We start from the raw sequence: 20,834 nt of genomic DNA, 5'->3' as shown, positions 1-20,834 counted from the left end.
TTAATGCAACCCCTATCAAATTACCAATAGCATTTTTCACAGAACTAGAATAAATCATCATAAAATTTGTATGCAACCACAAAAGACCCAAATAGCCAAAACAATCTTAAAAAAGAAGAACAAAACTGGAGGTATCACAATCCCAGATTTCAAGATATACTACAAAGTACCTTGCTACAAGATTCAAGATATACTACAAAGTACCATTACTACAAAGCAGTAGTAATCAAAACAGTATGGTACTGGCACAAAAACAGACACGTAGATCAACAGAACAGAATGGAGAGCCCCGAAATAAACTCACGATTATATGGTCAACTAATCTTTGGCAAAATACCAAGAATAAGCAATGGGGAAAAAAAACATTCTTTTTAACAAATGGTGTTGGGAAAACTGGACAGCTACATGCAAAAGAATAAAATTAGACCACTTTCTTATACCATACACAAAAATAAACTCAAGATGAATTAAGGACCTAACTGTGAGACCTGAAACCATAAAAGACCTAGACAGAACAGAGCACAGGCAATAATTTCTCTGACAACATCTTTCTAGATAGACCCCTGGGACAAGGGAAACAAAAACAAAAACTATTGAGACTACATCAAAATAAAAGGCTTCTTTCTGCACAGCAAAGGAAACAGCACAACTAAAAGACAACCTAATAAATGGCAGAAGATACTTACAAATGACATATCTGATAAAGGGTTAGTATCCAAAATACATAAAGAATTGACCCATCTATTTGCTGTCTACAAGAGACCCATTTTCAACCTGAAGACACCTTCTAATTGAAAGTGAGGGGATGGAGAACCATCTATCATGCTACTGGTAGTCAAAAGGAAGCTGGATTAGCCATACTTGTATCAGACAAACTAGATTTTAAACTAAAGGCTGTATAAAATGTGAAGAAGGGCATTATATCATAATTATGGGGTCTCTCCATCAAGAAGAGCTAACAATTATAAATGTTTATGCATCCAATTCGGGAGTACCCAAATATATAAAACAATTAATCACAAACATAAGAAATCTTATTGGTAAGAATGTGGTAATTGCAGGAGACTTTAATACTCACAATGATGGACAGATCATCTAACAGAAAATCAATAAAGAAACCATGGGTCTGAATGATATACTGGACCAGATGGACTTCACAGATATATTCAGAACTTTTCATCCTAAAGCAGCAGAACACACATTCTTCTTGAGTGCACATGGAACATTCTCCAAGATAGATCACATGCTGGGTCACAAAAGAGCACTCAATAAATATTGAAGAATTCAGATCATACTACGCACATTTTCAGATCACAATGCTATGAAACTTGAAATCAACCACAGGAAAAAGTCTGGGAAAACCTCCAAATGCATGGAGGTTAAAGAATACCTTACTAAAGAATGAATGGGTCAACCAGGCACTTAGAGAAGAAATTTAAAAATATATGGAAACAAATGAAAATGAAAACACAACAGTCCAAACCTTTTGGGATGCAGCAAAGCAAAGGCAGTCATAAGAGGAAAATACATTGCAATCCAGGCCTATCTCAAGAAACAAGAAAAATCCCAAATACAAAATCTAACAGAAAACCTAGAGGAACTCAAAGCAGAACAACAAAGAAACTCCAAGGCCAGCAGCCAAGCAGAAATAAACAATATAGAATCCAAGAAAAACAGATCAATGTAACTAAGAGCTGGCTTTTTGAAAAAATAAACAAAATTGATAAACTGCTAGCCAGACTTCTCAGAAAAAGAGGGAGGATCCAAATACATAAAATCATGAATGAAAATGGATTTATCAAAACCAATCCCTCAGAAATACAGTTATCAGAGAACACTATGAAAAATTATATGCCAACAAACTGGACAACCTGGAAGAAATGGACAAATTCCTAGACACCCACACACTACCAAAACTCAAATGGGAACAATAGAAAATTTGAACAGACCCATAACTAGTGAAGAAATTGAATCAGTTATCAAAAATCTCCCAACAAATAAGAGTTCTGGGTCAGATGGCTTCCCGGGCCGCGCCCCCCCGGTTCTACTAGATATTTAAAGCAGAGTTAATACCTATCCATCTCAAGCTGTTCCAAAAAATAGAAACGAAGGAAAACTTCTGGACTCATTCTATGAAGCCAGCATTACCTTGATACCTAAACCAGACAGAGACTCACCAAAAAGGAGACTTACAGGCCAATATCCCTGATGAACATGGATGTAAAAATTCTCAACAAGATACTAGCAAAATGAATTCAACAGCATATAAAAAGAATTATTCACCATGATCAAGTGGGATTCATTCCTGGGCTGCAGGGCTGGTCCAATATTCACAAATCAATGTGATATATCACATTAATAAAAGAGAGGATAAGAACCATATGATCCTGCCAATAGATGCAGAAAAAGCATCTGACAAAATACAGCGTCCTTTCTTAATAAACACCCACAATAAAGTTGGGATAGAAGGAACATACCTAAACATCATAAAAGCCATATATGAAAAGCCCACAGCTAATATCATCCTCAATGGGGAAAAATTGAGAACTCTCCCTGAGGTCAAGAACATGACAGGGATGTCCACTCTCATCGTTATTGTTTAACATAGTGCTGGAAGTCCTAGTATCAGCAATCAGACAACAAAATGAAATAAGAGGCATCAAAATTGGCAAAGAAGAAGTCGAACTTTTACTTTTCACAGACAACATGATACTCTACCTGGAAAACCTGAATGACTCCACCAAAAAGCTGTTAGGACTGATACGTGAATTCAGCAAAGTTGCAGGTACAAAATCAATGTACAGAAATTGATCGCATTTCTTTACACCAATAATGAAGCAACAGAAAGAGAAATCAAGAAACTGATCCCATTTACAACTACACCAAGAACCATAAAATACCTACGAATAAACCTAACCGAAGATGTAAAAGATCTGTTTGCTGAAAACTACAGAAAGCTTATGAAAGAAACTGAAGAAGACACAAAGAAATAGAAAAACATTCCCTGCTCATGAATTAGAAGAATAAATATCGTCACAATGTCTATAGTACCCAAAGTAGTCTACACATTCAATGAAATCCCAGCCAAAATTGCACCGGCATTCTCCTCAAAGCTAGAAAAAACAATCCTAAAATTTATATGGAACCAGAAAAGACCCTGAATAGCCAAAGTAATATTGAAAAAGAAAACCAAAGTGGGAGGCATCACAATCCCAGACTTCAGCCTCTACTACAAAGTTGTAATCATCAAGACAGTATGGTATTGGCACAAAAACAGACACTCAGATCAGTGGAATAGAATAGAGAACCCAGAATCGGACCCACAAATGTATGGCCAACTAATCTTTGACAAAGCAGGAAAGAATATCCAATGGAATAAAGACAGTCTCTTCAGCAAATGGTGCTGGGAAAACTGGATAGCAACATGCAGTAAAATGAACCTGGACCACTTTCTTACACCATACACAAAAATAAACTCAAAATGGAGGAAAGACCTACATGTGAGACAGGAAACCATCAAAACCCTAGGGGAGAAAGCAGGCAACAACCTCTTTGACCTCAGCCACAGCAATTTCTTGCTCGACACATCTCCAAAGACAAGGCAATTAAAAGCAAAAATGATCTATTGGGCTCTCATCAAGATAAAAAGCTTCTGCACAGCAAAGGAAACAATCAGCAAAACTAAAAGGGAACCAATGGAATGGAAGAAGATATTTGCAAATGACATATCAGATAAAGCGTTAGTATCCAAAACCTACAAAGAACTTACCAAACTCCACACCCAAAAAACAAATAATCCACTTAAGACATGAGAAGAAATGAACAGACACTTGCCAAAGACGACATCCAGATGGGCAACAGACACATGAAAAGATGTTCAACATCACTCATCATCAGGGAAATACAAATCAAAACCACACTGAGATACCACCTCACGCCAGTCAGAATGGCTAAAACGAACAACTCAGGAAACAACAGATGCTGGTGAGGATGTGGAGAGATGGGAACCCTCTTGCACTGTTGATGGGAATGCAAACTGGTGCAGCTGCTCTGGAAAACAGTATGGAGGTTCCTCAAAAAATTAAAAATAGAGCTACCGTTACAACCAGCAATAGCACTACTAGGAATTTACCCACAGGATACAGCAGTGCTGATTCATAGGGGCACGTGTACCCCAATGTTTATAGCAGCACTTTCAACAATAGTCAAATTATGGAGAGAGCCTAATTGTCCATCAACTGATGAACGGATAAAGAAGATATGGTTTATATATACAATGGAATACTACTAGCAATAAGAAAGAATGAAATGAGCCATTTGCAGCAACACAGATAGAACTGGAAGGTATTATGGTGAATGAAATAAGTCAGTCAGAGAAGGACAGATATTATATGTTTTCACTCATATGTGGACCTTGAGAAACTTAACAGAAGACCATGGGAGAAGGGAAAGGGAAAAAAATATAGTTACAAACAGAGAGGGAAGGAGACAAGCCGTAAGAAACTCTTAAATACAGAGAACTGAGGGTTGATGGAGGGGTGGGAGAAAGGGGAAAATGGGTGATGGGCCTGGAGGAGGGTACTTGTTGGGATGAGCACTGGGTGGGTGTGGTATGCAAACGATTAACCACGGGAATCTACCCCAAAAACCAAGAGCACGCTTTACACACTGTATGTTAGCCAATTTGACAATAAATTATATTAACTATATATATATATAAAGAATTTATACAACACCAAAAAAACAAATAATCCAATTAACAAATGAGAAGACAAGAACATTTTTCTTTTTTTTTACATTATGTAAAAGATTTATTATATGTCATAAAGGTAATATGTGTTATTTTATATATATTACCATTCAACTGTTTTTAACTATCATTTTTTCTCTGTTGTATTTTCTATAACAGTGACTTTGTTTTTATATTTTAAATTTATTTTTTTAATTTACATCCAAGTTAGCTAGCATATAGTGCAACAATGATTTCAGGAATAGATTCCTTAGTGCCCCTTACCCATTTAGATCATCCCCATCCCACAACCCCTCCAGCAACCCTCTGTTTGTTCTCTATAGTTAAGAGTCTCCTATGTTTTGTCCCCCACCCTGTTTTTATATTATTTTTGCTTCCCTTCCCTTATGTTCATCTGTTCTGTATCTTAAAGTCCTCACATGAGGAAGTCCTATGATTATCTGACTAGTTTTGCTTAGCATAATACCCTCTAGCTCCATTCACATAGTTGCAAATGGCAAGATTTCATTCTTTTTGATTCCCGAGTAATACTCTATTGTATGTATGTATGTATGTATGCATGTATGTGTGTGTATATACATATGTATGTATGTACGCGTGGTATGTGTGTGTATATAAATATACATACCACATCTTCTTTATCCATTCATCCATCGATGGACATTTGGGCTCTTTCTATACTTTGGCTATTGTTGATAGTGCTGCTATAAACACTGGGGTGCACATGTGCCCCTTTGAAACAGCATACCTGTATCTCTTGGATAAATACCTACTAGTGCAATTGCTGAGTCATGGGGTAGTTCTATTTTTAGTTTTTTGAGGAACCTCCACACTGTTTTCCAGAGTGACTGCACCAGTTTGCATTCCCACCAGCAGTGAAAAAGAGATCCTCTTTCTCTGCATCCTCACCAACATCTGTTGTTGCCTGAGTTGTTAATGTTAGCCATTCTGACAGGTGTGTGAGGTGATATCTCATTGTGGTTTTGATTTGTATTTCCCTGATGATGAGTGATGTTGAGCATTTTTTCATGTGTCGGTTGGCCATCTGGATGTCTTCTTTGGAAAAGTGTCTATTTGTGTCTTTTGCCCATTTTTTCACTGGATTGTTTGTTTTTTGGATGTTGAGTTTGATAAGTTCTTCATAGATTTTGGATACTAACCCTTTATCTGATATGTTGTTTGCAAATACCGTCTCCCATTACATTGGTTGCCTTTTAGTTTTGCTGATTGTTTCCTTTGCTGTGCAGAAGCTTTTTATCTTGATGAGGTCCTGATAGTTCATTTTTGCTTTTGTTTCCTTTGCCTCCGGAGGTGGAGACTTTTTGAGTAAGAAGTTGTTGTAGCCAAGGTCGAAGAGGTTTTTGCCTGCTTTCTCCTCTAGGGTTTTGATGGCTTTCTGTCTTACAGTTAGGTCTTTCATCCGTTTTGAGTTTATTTTATGTATGGTGTAAGAAAGTGGTCCAGGTTCATTTTTCTGCATGTTGCTGTCTGGTTTTCCCAGCACCACCTGCTGAAAAGACTGTCTTTTTTACATTGGATATTCTTTCCTGCTTTGTCAAAGATTAGCTGGCCAAACCTTTGTGGGTCCATTTCTGGGTTCTCTATTCTGTTCCATATCTGAGTGTCTGTTTTTGTGCCAGTACCATACTTTCTTGATGATTACAGCTTTGTAATACAGCTTAAAGTCTGGGATGGTGATGCCTCCTGCTTTGGTTTTCTTTTTCAAGATTGCTTTGGCTATTCAGGGTCTTTTCTGGTTCCATACAAATTTTAGGATTGTTTGTTCTGGTTCTGTGAAGAATGCTGGTGTTATTTTGATAGGTATTGCATTGAATATGTAGATTGCTTTGGGTAGTATTAACATTTTAACAATATTTGTTCTAACTATCTAGGAGCATGGAATATTTTTCCATTTTTTTTTTCGAACAGATATTTTTCCAAAGACATACTTGGGGTGCCTGGGTGGCTCAGTCGGTTAAGCGGCCGACTTCGGCTCAGGTCATGATCTCGCGGTCCATGAGTTCGAGCCCCGCGTCAGGCTCTGTGCTGACGGCTCAGAGCCTGGAGCCTGTTTCGGATTCTGTGTCTCCCTCTCTCTGACCCTCCCCCATTCATGCTCTGTCTCTGTCTCAAAAATAAACGTTAAAAAAAAAAAAAAGACATACAGATGGTCAATAGACACACGAAAAGATGGTCAACATCACTATCAGGGAAATGCCAATCAAAACTACAAGATCCCTAGGGGCACCTGTCAGTCAGTTAAGCGTCTGTGTTAGGCTCAGGTCATGATCTCACGCTTCATGTGTTCGAGCCCCGCGTTGGGCTCTGTGCTGACAGCTTGGAGCCTGGAGCCTGCTTCAGATTCTGTGTCTCTCTGTCCCTCCTCCCCTCCGCCCCCCGCCGACGCTCTGTCTCTCAAAAAACTTAAAAACAAAAAAACACAACTACAAGATCTCACCTCACACCTGTCAAAATGACTAAAATCAAAACCACAAGAAACAAGAAGTGTTGGTGAGGATGTGGAGAAAAAGGAACCCTTGTGCACTACTGGTGGGAATGCAAACTGGCGCAGCCACTGTGGAAAACAGTATGGAGGTTCCTCAAAAATTTAAAAATAGAACTACCCTATGATGCAGTAATTTTACTACTGGGTATTTACCCAAAGAAAACAAAAAACTATTTCAAAAAGATAGATGAGCCCCTATGTTTACTGCAGCATTATTTACAATAGTCAACTTATGGAAGCGGCCCAAGTATCCACTGACAGATGAATGGATAAAAAAGATGTGGTATAGATATACAATGGAGTATTATTCAGTCATAAAAATAATGAAATCTTGCCATTTGCAACAATATGGATAGAACTAGAAAGTACAATGCTAAGTGAAATAAGTCAGTCAGAGAAAGACAAATACATATGATTTCACTCATATGTGGAATTTAAGGAAGAAAACAAGTGAGCAGAGAAAAAAGGGACAAAGCAAAAAACAAACTCTTAACTATAGAGAACAAACTGATGGTTACCAAGGGGAAGGCTGGTGAGGGATGGGTGAAATAGGCGAAGAGGATTAAGAGTAATCCTGTCATCAATTATCATGATGAGCACTGAGTATATAACTGTATCACTATATTGTACATCTGCAACTAATATAACACTGCATGTTAACTATACTGGAAATAAAATTAAAAATTAAATTAAAAAATAAAAGATTGACTGCCCAATCCCTTTAGTAATCCAAAAAACTGACCCCTTAATTTACTGATTTGATAGGCTGAGGTTTCCATACACCATTCTTTTCTCTTGTAAATAAAGTAGGCCTGTCCTTTGCTAACATCAGTCTTAATGCTTTCAAAATACTTCATAAACTGACCTTACTTAAAATTTTTTTAATGTTTTATCTTTCAGAGAGAGAGAGAGAGAGAGACATTATGAGTGAGGGAGGGGCAGAGAGAGAGAGGGAGACACAGAATCCGAAGAAGGCTCTAGGCTCTGAGCTGTCAGCACAGAGCCTGACAGGGCACAAACTCGTGAACTGCGAGATCATGACCTGAGCTGAAGTTGGACACTTAACTGACTGAACCACCCAGGCACCCCAAAACTGACCTTAAATTTTTTTTATTTTTTAATTCAGAGACAGAGACAGAGCCAGAGCCAGAGACAGAATGCAAGCAGGGGAAGGGCAGAGAGAGAGGAGACACCCAATCCGAAGCAGGTTCCAGGCTCCAAGCTGTCAGCATGGAGCCTGAGGTGGGACTCAAACTCACAAACTGTGAGATCATGACCTGAGCCAAAGTCAGACACCCAACCAACTAAGCCACCCAGGTGCCCCCAAAACTGACCTTACTTAAATGAGACTTCAAGAACTGTTTTATTATATGGACCAAAAAAAAAAAAAAATCAATCAATACAATAGTATCTGTATATAATTCTTCAAACCTTTCTCTGTATGGAGCAGCAGTCTGTATGTTAGCATAAAGCTAAAATAAATTTTATGTGAATTTAACCAATTACTGAAAAGAATCCATCCTAAAGCTTGTATTGGAAATATCAAAACAATTCACACAGAATCTAAAACAATTTAGTATTTTAGGTAATTTCAGATTAACTGACTATGGGAAACACTTTTATCCCAAAAGCCATAAAAGGAGATGAGAGCCAGAAAAGGAGATAATGTGTATTATTTTGTCTGCCTAGAAAGCCTCACTGTTTCCAATCACAGGGGTAGGTACACAAGGAAGTCAAGTCTTGCTTTCATCAAAATATTTAGGTTAGACCAGCAGGAAGATGGACAGTCACTCTAACTGTGCTCAGTTGCAGGAAGACATTAGTTTGGTACATTCTTCACCTTGTGGAAGAAGCCACTTTGTAGCAGAATAAAGCAGACATAGCAGGAAATGTAGAGCAAAAGGGAAAGCTCTGCAGTGTTCATATTCTTTGTTCTAGCAATTCCTGAGACCCTGCTATATCTCTGCTCTTACTGTATGTGATGTAAGAGCTTAAATTTCCTCCCAAAGTTTGTTTAAATTAGATGTTTGTGCCTTGCACCAAGAGAGGTCCCTAGTACAAAGATATACCTAACGTAAAAAGATCTACAATTGCTAGAATGGAAGGTATGATCACTATAGAGTAGAATAACAATGGCATGATGAGCAGGATCAAATCCTACACATAACACTGAAGGTACTATGTTTCACTGAGAAAATGCCAAGATTAGAAGTTTTCTTAGATATCAAGAATAGTATTTCAATGTGCATTAACATTAACAAAGGTACATTCTGTCATTTCTACACTTTGTTTCTTATAATTTACCTAAAGCACGTAATCCTGAAATTATGGCAGTAAATGACCTACAAAGTTCATCTATGTCCACAATACCAGCAATTCTTTTATAAGCAGAAAAAAAGATAATGTGTAAAAACTGAATTAATTTTCTTCTGTAGCACAAATACTATTCACAGGATAAGGAGTATCTTTCACTTTAAATTATTAATCTGAATGCAGACTCAGGCCAACAATAATTGAAAATGATGTGAGAAGAATTTTGACACTGCAGTAACACAATGTTTAAAGCAGAAAAGAACAATTAAATTCAGGAATTATGGCTCAGTTCATAAACGGATACTCTAAAAGACGATACTGTATCAGACCTTAATAGTAAACCTATTTTATAATAAATTTTATCCCTACTTGGATATGCACCTAAACCCTTCTTAGATAACCATGAGGTCCAGAACACTTTCTTAAACTAAATTCTACAGGGGCGCCTGAGTGGCTCAGTCGGTTAAACGTCCGACTTTGGCTCAGGTCATGATCTCACGGTCCGTGAGTTTGAGCTCCACGTCAGGCTCTGTGCTGACAGCTCCGAGCCTGGAGCCTGTTTCGGATTCTGTGTCTCCCTCTCTCTCTGACCCTCCCCCATTCATGCTCTGTCTCTCTCTGTCTCAAAAATAAATAAACGTTAAGAAAAAATATTTTTAAAAAAACCCTAAATTCTACAAACATATAAAGCAAAGAAGGTTAAACCATCCACAAATGATTAATCTTGAAATCACCTATGCAAAAATGACATTACTACCTTGCTTGTAAAGCATTAACAGTTAATAAGATTTTATTAAATAACAGCATTTTCTTCAGTTTGATTCTGCTATCTTTTCATCTAGAATGAGTAAGCAAAATATGATCTAGTCATAAGTTACTTTTGTTTTGCATACATGGTATTTACTACATGATGATCTAACACATTCTAATCATAATATTCAACTAAAGATGTACTCAGGCCCTTCTTAGTATTTATGGCACATTAACCTCTTTCATAATTATTATTGCCATCAAAGGAGTGGAAGTCTTAAAGTTTAAAAATGACAGGAAGTGAGAATAAGTGAGAAATGAAGATTTACTGGGGATTGAGTATGTTAAGATGATTTTATAATTCAAACCAATAGGAGAACTGACTAAAGCAAAACAATAAAAAAAGTATAAAAAAGCAGTATAAAAAAGACAGCAGTATAAAAAAGTTCTTTCATATATAAAAAGACTTTGAGAGAAACAAAATTATATTTCACTATGCCAATCACACTTTACAATAATTACTTTTAAATTATCATTAAGATGACATTTTTTATTGTAGCCACCTCATACATGTTTGGGGAAACAAATTCAAGTAAAAACATGCAAATTTATAGAAGGAAATATAAATTAGGTATGGAATCAGAGATCTGGACACCATTTAGAGAAAAATCATTCATTCAACTAACATTTACTGAATATGCCCTATGGGTCAGACCTTATACAAGGAAGAAAGGATGCAACAAGGAACTAATCAAGCAAATACTCCTCACCTCATCATGCTTACATTCTAATGGCTATTAAAAATAGCTATCAGCAATTATATCATTAAAAAAAAAGGAAATTGGGGCGCCTGGGTGGCGCAGTCGGTTAAGCGTCCGACTTCAGCCAGGTCACGATCTCCCGGTCCGTGAGTTCGAGCCCCGCATCGGGCTCTGGGCTGATGGCTCAGAGCCTGGAGCCTGTTCCTGATTCTGTGTCTCCCTCTCTCTCTGCCCCTCCCCCGTTCATGCTCTGTCTCTCTCTGTCCCAAAAAAATAAATAAACGTTGAAAAAAAAAAAAAAAAAAAAAAAAGGAAATTAAGTCCCAAAGCAATGCAGTGCCTTGCCATTTCCCAAAGATAGCTATTTACCAAAAATTCAGGCTACAGTTTACATTACTTGGGCCTATTCCAGAGACTTTTCGATATGTGATAGAGTCAATGAGACAGGAAAAAACTTTAATGAAAAACTTAAATAATAAAGAAAATCTATGTTAATGTCTATTTACTGGATTAGAGAACTGTCAAACAAAATGGAAGGAATTTAATCGAAACATAGACTACACCAAATTTTAGAAAATACTTATGCTAAAGCCACTCTGCATTAGACCTCAAAGATGCACTTAATGAGCTAATAGATACTTTATCTTTTCTAATATCTGAAATTCCCGGAAAACTTTTATTCAGAGGCCTATTTAATATGAACTAGTGGTTACAGTTCATATCCTAGCACAAAAAAAAAAAAAAACAAAACTCTCAACATAATACCACCATCTCAATTTGTATTTTTTGCCTGACTCCAAAGAAAGGCTACCAATGACATTAGCTAATAGACTTAACTACATTATCTCCAGTAGGTAAAGGAAAATGGCTAAGGTGCTTAGGAGCCTGCATACAAAGGCAGTGTTAAAGTAACATGCTTCCAATATTCTGCTTGTCACAAGGAATCGAATAGTAGCTAGCCATCTATTTTGGAAGTTTCTAGGCTATTAAACAGTTTGAAATAATTAGTAGAGTAGTTTCAAGTTGAAAATTAATGTCAGACTTCAAAGTTGAAAACAGAAGAGAAAGGTAATTTGAAAATTCATTCCTTTCCACATAATTTGAAAAAATTCTTTCAACTCTACAAATGACTGCTGTCATTTCTGGATCATAATCATAATGATTTCTTCACTTTATTAAAACAACTAGGAGATAAAATTAAGAAAAGGACTAGATACTTACACCACTGGAAAGGAACTGAGCATACTTTACATGAGGTGAATCAATATCCTTTCTAGAGATGATCAGCGTTATTTATCATTCTGTAGAATAAAGACAGAAAATTCAGAAATACTTGGTAATCAAATGTTGAATAAAAATTTTAAATTCATATTGTAAAGATATTAACAGTCAACATCAAGTAGCCACGTTTTAAAAATTATTTTGTAATTAAATGAAACCTTGGTTTGAAGCAAAATTTTAAAAATAAAAAAATATTGATAGCTTTCAAAATTATTACCTTGGAAAAAGTAATGAAAATCATACCCCTGAAATTTAATCTGTTATCAGACATCACCCAGGGAAACATTTAAACTTGTGACGGAACATATATATTATTGTGACATTCAAGCCTTTAAAAAAAAAATGTTTATTTTTGAGAGAGAGAGTGTGTGCACAGCAGGGAGGGGCAGATAGAGAGACACAGAATTTGAAGCAGGCTCCAGGCTCTGAGCTGTCAGTGAAGAGTCTGACGTGGGGCTCGAACCCACGAACCCTGACATAATGACCTGAGCTGAAGTTGGATGCTTAACTGACTAAGCCACCAGGCACCCCTCAAGACAACTTTTTGATAACAGTATCAGTGCATTTATGTAGAATCCTCTAAAGCAAAAAAACCATGATTGCAGCTAAAGGTTTTAACTGTGGAATAAATTCTGGGGTCTACTTCCATGTATTTTAGTACTTATTTAACTACTAGCCAAATCTTGAGTGACTTAATTTCTCTAAGTCTCAATGTCTGCATCTATAAAACAGGGATGATTGATAACTACCTTGAAGAGCTATAGAAGTTAACACATTTTTTTAAATGGTGGTCATGAAGCACTTCACAAACTCTCAAGTCGCAGGGGCTGTTATTACCAATTTAAAAAGGAGACTAATACACATGTTGCTTTAGATTACTGAACACAATGTAAATTAATAGAGTGAGTCTAGTACTTCTATCTTCTGATTAGCATTCTACTGCTTTTATTCACCATTCAGACCCTTCGACCCCTTTCAATTTAGACATAGATTTTAACAAAAAATGAAATCTACTATTCATGGTTTAGAAGCTAAAGATCATGTATTACTGACTGGACTTATTAGCAGTTTCAAACCACAATCTAAAGAGGCAACAATTTCCATTAACTCAAAGTTAAGATTATAAATTACACGAAAGTTAAAAATGTTGATGTCAAAACTCTCACACTAAAATACACACTCAGCACTGAATTATATTAAGCAAGACCAAAGTGTCTAACAGTGACTAATGATATATGCGAAATGTAGAGGGTAAAGTTAGAAACCTTTCATATTTGCATATCCTGAATTGTAGCTTTAATGAAGTTCCTGTTGTGGTTAATTTTCTTGCTGAGTTAAAAAATACCTGTCCTAAAAAAAAAAAACAGAAGTACAAAGAAAACCTACTGAAAATGCTGCTGATTGTAAAAATATCAAAACTAAGCCACAAAACTGATTAATGGTCAATATACACTTTTCATTCTTGCTCAAATCCAGTTAAAATATGTTAAATTCTGAGGCCCCTGCGTTACTCAGTCGGTCAAGTGTCTGACTTCGGCTCAGGTCATGATCTCACGGTTTCTGAGTTCAAGCCCCACGTCGGGCTCTGTGCTGACAGCTCAGAGCCTGGGGCCTGCTTCAGATTCTGTGTCTCCCTCTCTCTCTGCCCCTCCCCTGCTCGTTCTCTCTCTCTCTCTCTCTCTCAAATAGACATTAAAAAAATTCACTAAATATCTACTTGCCCTGAGATAGGCATAAAATCATAACAGTAAGATAAGACCCCAGTAATGCAGGAGCATATTAAACTATAGGAGAAGGTCAAATAAAAATTATACACACACACCCCTACCTCTATAATAACATGCATAATGTGATAAGACTAAAAATACAAGGTTTCTGAGAGTAACAATTTAGAGATTATTTTAGGCTACAGAGAACTGGGAAGACTTCTTAGAGTGAGATCTCAGCTGTTAGCTGAAGATTAGAATAAGACTTCCACCAAACCAAAGTGTGAAGAGAAGTGTGAGAATCCGTGGAGGAAAGATTTTGGGGAGAAGGAACAGTTAAAGGAGACTATGAGGTATGCTTAGGGATTAAATAGACCTTTATTGACAGCCTTTTACATGTATACGTGAGGAATATATAGACTAGAAAGGGAATCCTTCCACAATCTTCAGAGGGCTGGTAAATGCCTCACAACAATCCTGACTGACCTTTATTACGCAAGTATGAGGACCACGGTACAACTGAATCAGACAATCTCAGAAGTAAATCACCAAAGATTGTCATTTCACAAGTGAAGAAACTGATATAAAGTTACTGATACAGACCTGTGTAACTGCAAATCACTGCGTTTATGTCATTCATATTATAGATATAAATGGGCTTAAAATATTCAGTAGAACTAAAATATTCTAGGGGCACCTGGGTGGCTCAGTCGGTTAAGCATCTCTCAGGTCATGATTTCACGGTTCATGAGTTCAAGTCCTGCATCAGGCTCCACACCGACAGTACAGAGCCTGCTTGGAATTCTCTCTCTCTCACCCTTTCTCTCTGCCCCTCCTCTGCTTGTGTGTTCTCTAAGTTAAAAAGAAAAAAACATAAATAAATAAAATAAAATAAAATAGAACTAAAACATTCTAAAAAAGCAAGCAAGTATGGTGTTATGAGTTCTCTACTTTCAGGCTCATTGTCACAAAGCCCCCTCTACATAGAAAACAGATTTTTTTATACCTTGTTTTAAAAATGAGTTTAATAATTAAATAAAGATGTATATTAAGATCACAGCCATTAGAAAGGCCATTATCAAAAAAAAAAAAAAAAACAGAAAATAACAAGTACTGACAAAGAGGTGGAGAAAATGAAACCTTCTTACGTTGCTGGTGAGAATGTAAAAATCGTGCAGCCACTATGGAAAACAGCACGGAGGTTTCTTAAAAAACTAAAAATAGAAATACCTTATGATTTAGTACTTCCACTACTGAGTATTTGCCCAAATAAAATAAAAAACAATATATCAAAAATATATATGCACCCCTATGTTTATTACAGCATCATTTAGAATAGACAAAATATGGAAGCAACCTAAGTGTCCACTGATAAATGAATGGATAAAGAAAATGTGGCACATACATACAATGCAATATTACTCAGCCATAAAAAAGAATGGAATCTTGCCATCTGAGAAAACATGGATTGACCCAGAGAGTCAGATATGAGTCAGATTGAAAAAGACACATGCCATATGATTTCACTCACGTATGGAATCTAAAAAATAAGTGAACAAAGAAAAATCAGAATCAGACCTATAAATAACAGAAAACAAACTGATGGTTGCCAGAGGGAAGGGAGGTGAAGGGATAAATAAGCAAAATGGGAGGAAAGTGGGATACAAGCTTCCTATTCTGTGATGAGTAAGTCATGGGAATAAAAGGTACAGCATATGGATTATAGTTAATGATATTGCAAAAGCACTGTTTGGTGACAGGTGGTAGCTACACTTGTGGTGAGCATAGCATAACATTAAGAGATGCTGAATCACTATGTTGTATACCTGAAATTAATGTAACATTGTGTATCAACTATACTCAAAAAACTTAAAGCATAAGAAATCTGAGCTTAAGAAGGTTTTAAGGATAAAAGTTCATGGATACTGGATCACATTCAGCTCTAAAAAGCAAGTAACCTAGGGGGCCACTGGGTGGCTCAGTCAGTTGAGCACACAGCTGGTGATTTTGGCTCAGGTCATGATCCCAGGGTGGTGGGATTGAGCCCCACGTCAGGTTGAGCATGGAACCTGCTTAAGATTCTCTTTTTTCCCCTGTCCCTGTCTCCTGTGTATGCTCTGTCTCTTTCTAAAAAAATAAAAATAAAATTAAAAATAACTTATAAAAGTTAAAGAATCAGCTCCTCATTGGACTCTTCATCTTTTGTACTTTAAAAAGAGAGAAAGAGAGACAGAGTGTATGTTGAAGAACATTCTCAGATGACAAAGATAAAATAATTCTGTACCAACAAAGCTTGCATTTTGGTATGAGAAAAAAATTTGTAAATATGTAAAAATTCAGAGAATGTATTTTTTCAGGCATCCCAACTAAGAAAAATAATTAAGAAAAGGTTCTAACTAAGAAAAAACAAACCAGAATAAAAGATGTGGTAATAGGGAAGATGAAGAGAAAGGATAATACTGTAAGCAATGAAACTTCCAGTTTCTATTATATAATACACATTTAAATAATAACCAAATGTCTAGGAATGTATAACCTGTATGATAAAGACTCCTGAAACAAAGACTATATCATAAAAGAAATTTTAATAAATTTCTAAACTATACAAAGTAAAAGAGTTGTAGACAGGTGAGATGAAGGTAAGCAGAAGTAAAAATACTTCCAAGATCTCACAAGGAAGAAGAGGCTCAAGGGAAAAAAAGAAGAGGGGCAGAAAATAAAAATACCCTTAAAAGTCTCATCTCTTCAAGGTCAAGGAGCCAGCAAGGAAAGCAATGAGCATCTTTTGGGGGAAAAGAGTATTTTGTTTTCAGGTAACTGCAGAGAAACATGTATCAGTCAAGGTATAATTTTAATGTCAAAAGTACTTATCAGTATAAAGAGAAAGATTATATAATTATAAAATATACAGTTTATGATTAAAATATAAGAGTTACAAACTTGTATACACAAAATAACATAGCAGGTAAGAAAGCAAAATTTGCTAGAACTTTAATAAATTTATTTTTAAAAATAGAAATATACAGTAATTTCAGTATACTTTTTAGAATAGACAAATACAGTTGGAAAGAATATAAATTTAATTATAGTATCAATTAACATGATTTTTAAAAGCTACCTTGTAACCCTCTAACCAAAAACAGATTTTCCTATGTTCACTACCATGACTTATCATAAACATGGTCATAATGAAAGTTTTTTTTTTTTAAAAAAATTTTTTTTTTCAACGTTTATTTATTTTTGGGACAGAGAGAGACATAGCATGAACGGGGGAGGGGCAGAGAGAGAGGGAGACACAGACTCGGAAACAGGCTCCAGGCTCTGAGCCATCAGCCCAGAGCCCGACGCGGGGCTCGAACTCACGGACCGTGAGATCGTGACCTGGCTGAAGTCGGACGCTTAACCGACTGCGCCACCCAGGCACCCCATTGAAAGTTTTAATTAACTTCAGAGATATATACCTTAAAATTTTCAAAAAAAAAATTACAATATCTTTCCTTAAAACCTATGACACTAGATAATCTTTGGATCAATTAGGAAATCAAAAGAGAAATTATGCTCTATGTGGTAAGCTATGACAATATATAAATAAAATCATAATTAAAACCCATGTGATACAGTAAAATTTATATGCAGAAGTAAATTTATGGCCTTAAAGAATTTTAATATTTTTAAAAGGCAAGAGAGAAAAACACTTAAAAAGGAATGAGAAAAGAAACAAAATTTATCAAAATAAATTAGGAAGAAGAAACTAAGAGATATTACTAAGAGATAAGAAGTAAAGACTTTATAGAGAACATAAATAAATCGAAAAGGTAGCTCTTTGAAAGATGATTAAATAATCAGAGTCTAATGAGTGGGTGGAAAAAAAACGGAACAAGAGGAGTGAAAACTCACAAGATTCAGAATGAAAGAGAAATACAACCACAAGTATAGGAGATAATTAAGAAAACAAGACAAATTTTAAAAAGACAAATGCAATTTCATGGCAATTCATTTCAAAACCTGAAAGAGAAGATGATTTCCCAGTAAAAGAGAAAATATCAAAATTGACCCAAGAGAAATGAATTGAGTAGAACAAAACACCATAAATTAAAGGTAATTAAAAATCTACTATAGAAAAACATCAACACTGGGCTGGGTTCTCAGTAGATTCTTAATCTTTAAACCCATAAACTGATTTCACTTTAAAGTTAAATATGATTCTAGGGGCGCCGGGGAGACTCAGTCCGTTAAGCATCCCACTCTTGATTTCAGCTCAGGTCATGATCTCCCAGGGTTCATGAAATCAAGTCCCACGTTGAGCTCTGTGCTGACAGTGCAGTCTACTTGTGTCTGCACACATGTGTTCTCTCTCTCAAAAATAAATAAACATTAAAAAAAAATTAAATGTAATTATAAATTTAAAAAAATAAAATTAGACAATAGAGTCCAGGCACATGTCAAAAATAATATACTACTATGATTTATAATAATCAACATAATCTAATACATCAACAAATTAAGGAGAAAAAAATCGTATCATCGTATCATTAGATGCTGAAAAGCATTTGATACAATTCAGCAACCATTTTTTAAATGTTTATTTATTTATTTTGAGAGAGAGAAAGAGTACTGGCAGGGGAGAGGGGCAGAGAGAGAGGAGAGAGAATCCCAAGTAGCTCCATGCTCAGCACAGAGCCCAATGTGAGGCTTGATCCCACGACTGTGAGATCATAACCTGAACAGAAACCAAGAGTATACTTAACTGACTGAGCAACCCAGGTGCCCCTCAGCTTTTTAATAAAGCTCTATGGAAAAAAATAAAACAAAAAAATTAAGCATTTCTGAAAAAAAGAACAGTAGTATCATATATAGCAAAACACGATAACCATTTCAAATAAAATTAAGGTTATATGAACATACAATAAATTTGTACATACATTGTACAGAGGTATGTGTGTTTATGTATAGATCAAGAACTTCCTTCTATATGGAAATCTGATGATCTGTGGAAGAGATCCAGTGACAGTGGTTACTTTGAGTACAGGGTGGGAAATGAAACGATTAGGGAAAAGATGGGAAGGAGACTATTCACAGTTAATTTTTACTATTTTAATCATATGAATCATTGAATCATTACTCATTCAATCAATCAATCAATAAAATTAATTAAATTAGGGATTAGAACAGGGAGCCCACTAACCCCTTTAAAATTCAACAATGACTTAAAGACTATAGGGACTAATTAAGACACGAAAATGAATTAACTGGCATAATATCAGAATGAAAGAGAAAATACCTTTTTGTTAATGACCTGATGGAATACTTAGAAAATGCAAGCAATTATAGTAAAAGAAAATTGAAATAAAAATAAATTATCAATAAGAGGTATGATACAATACAGTTAAAATTTTAAAAAGTTCTCAACAATAAAAAATAAAAAAATAAAAAAAAATTCTCTAGTTTAGAAACTAACACATACAAAAATAATGGGAAAAATATTTCATTCACAGTACTTTTTCCCAATATTTATACATGACCGTATTGAGAAATAACGCCAAAAGATTTTTTTTTTTTAATTTAAAAATAGGAACTTAAAGTTCTAAAGCAAAAAGTCCAAGAATCACCAAAAAACCTGAGCAAAAGGAGAAAACTAAAAATAGACTTCACTGACATATATCAGAATACATTCAAAAGACAATAATCAAATCAATATGGCACTGGTTTAAGGATAGACACACAGATGAGTGGAACAGAATAAAAGCCTTAAATATAGATTCCAGCACATATGAAAAAATGTACAAGTCAGAAGTTAAATTCTACTTCTGCAGTAAAGGATAAATTATTTTTTCAAATGATCATCACAAAACTGATTATCAAGCAAAAAAAAAATAGATCTTTATCTTACATTATTTATTAAAAAAAAAAAAAAAAAAAGAGCTCCAGGTGGGATAAAGAAGAACAAGAGAAAAAAATAAATCACAGCAACACATTCTACAGTAAAATTTATAAGATGATATGTCTTTTAAACAATCTTAACAAAGAGCAAAAACTTGAAGAGACAGGCAGACATAAAAGTTCAAAATTTCCTAGACATAAAAAGTGAAAAAAGTATCAACAAACTAAGCAATTAAACTGGAAAAAATATTTGACATGTAGAGACAGAGCAGATTCAAATTATCAAGTTTATAAAAAATACTCAAACTTACTAAAAGTGAAATAACAATTAAGTGGTTCTAATGAGACAGCACTTTAGCAAAAATTTAGACGACTGATAATATCTCAAGAAAGTACTGTCATATTTTATCATCTAAATGAATTATGACATCCTTTTGTGTATTTTTTTAAAGTTTATTTATTTTGAGAGCAAGAGCACACAGGGGAGGGGCAAAGAGACAGGGAGAGAGAATCCTAAGCAGGCTCCGCAGCTCAGTGCAAGGCCTGATGAGGCAGGGCTCAATCCCACGACAGTTAGATCATGACCTAAGCAGAAATCAAGAGTCAGACACTTAACTGACTGAGCCACCCAGGTGCCCCATTTTTGGAAAGACATCTGGTATCATGTATAAAATGTAAAGTACTTCCTTCTACCTGTAACCTACCAGTCCAATTTCTGGGAATCTATCATACAGAAATAAAAGTAATCATATGTAATATATACAAAGATGTTTACTGTCACTTATTTTCCAATTTCTTGTCTGTATAAAGAGTATTGTTTGTTTGTCTCTTCCTTCCTTCCTTCCTTCCTTCCTTCCTTCCTTCCTTCCTTCCTTCCTTCCTTCCTT

General features: G+C 35.5%; 1 protein-coding gene across 15 annotated transcripts in view; it reads right to left on the bottom strand.

Moving 5' to 3' along the window:
- HMBOX1 (homeobox containing 1) overlaps positions 1-20,834 on the bottom strand; it is a 195,041-nt gene that overhangs the window by 108,485 nt on the left and 65,722 nt on the right. For 13 of the 15 annotated variants that reach the window (XM_040468172.1, XM_040467982.1, XM_040468258.1 and 10 more), the window contains one exon: positions 12,302-12,381. In XM_040468172.1, coding sequence (XP_040324106.1) covers positions 12,302-12,324 — 23 coding nt within the window. In that variant the 5' untranslated portion in view covers positions 12,325-12,381. Of the gene's footprint in view, positions 1-12,301; positions 12,382-18,989; positions 19,056-20,834 lie in introns of all 15 variants that reach the window. The other 2 variants (XM_040468090.1, XM_040468042.1) reach the window with 1 other exon arrangement.

The sequence above is a fragment of the Herpailurus yagouaroundi genome, unplaced genomic scaffold (genome assembly GCF_014898765.1).
Source record: "Herpailurus yagouaroundi ecotype Mexico unplaced genomic scaffold, PumYag 28, whole genome shotgun sequence".
In the NCBI taxonomy this organism is placed as follows: Eukaryota; Metazoa; Chordata; class Mammalia; order Carnivora; family Felidae; genus Herpailurus; species Herpailurus yagouaroundi.
Note: the sequence above shows the minus strand (reverse complement) of the source record. Positions and strands in the feature narration are given on the sequence as shown.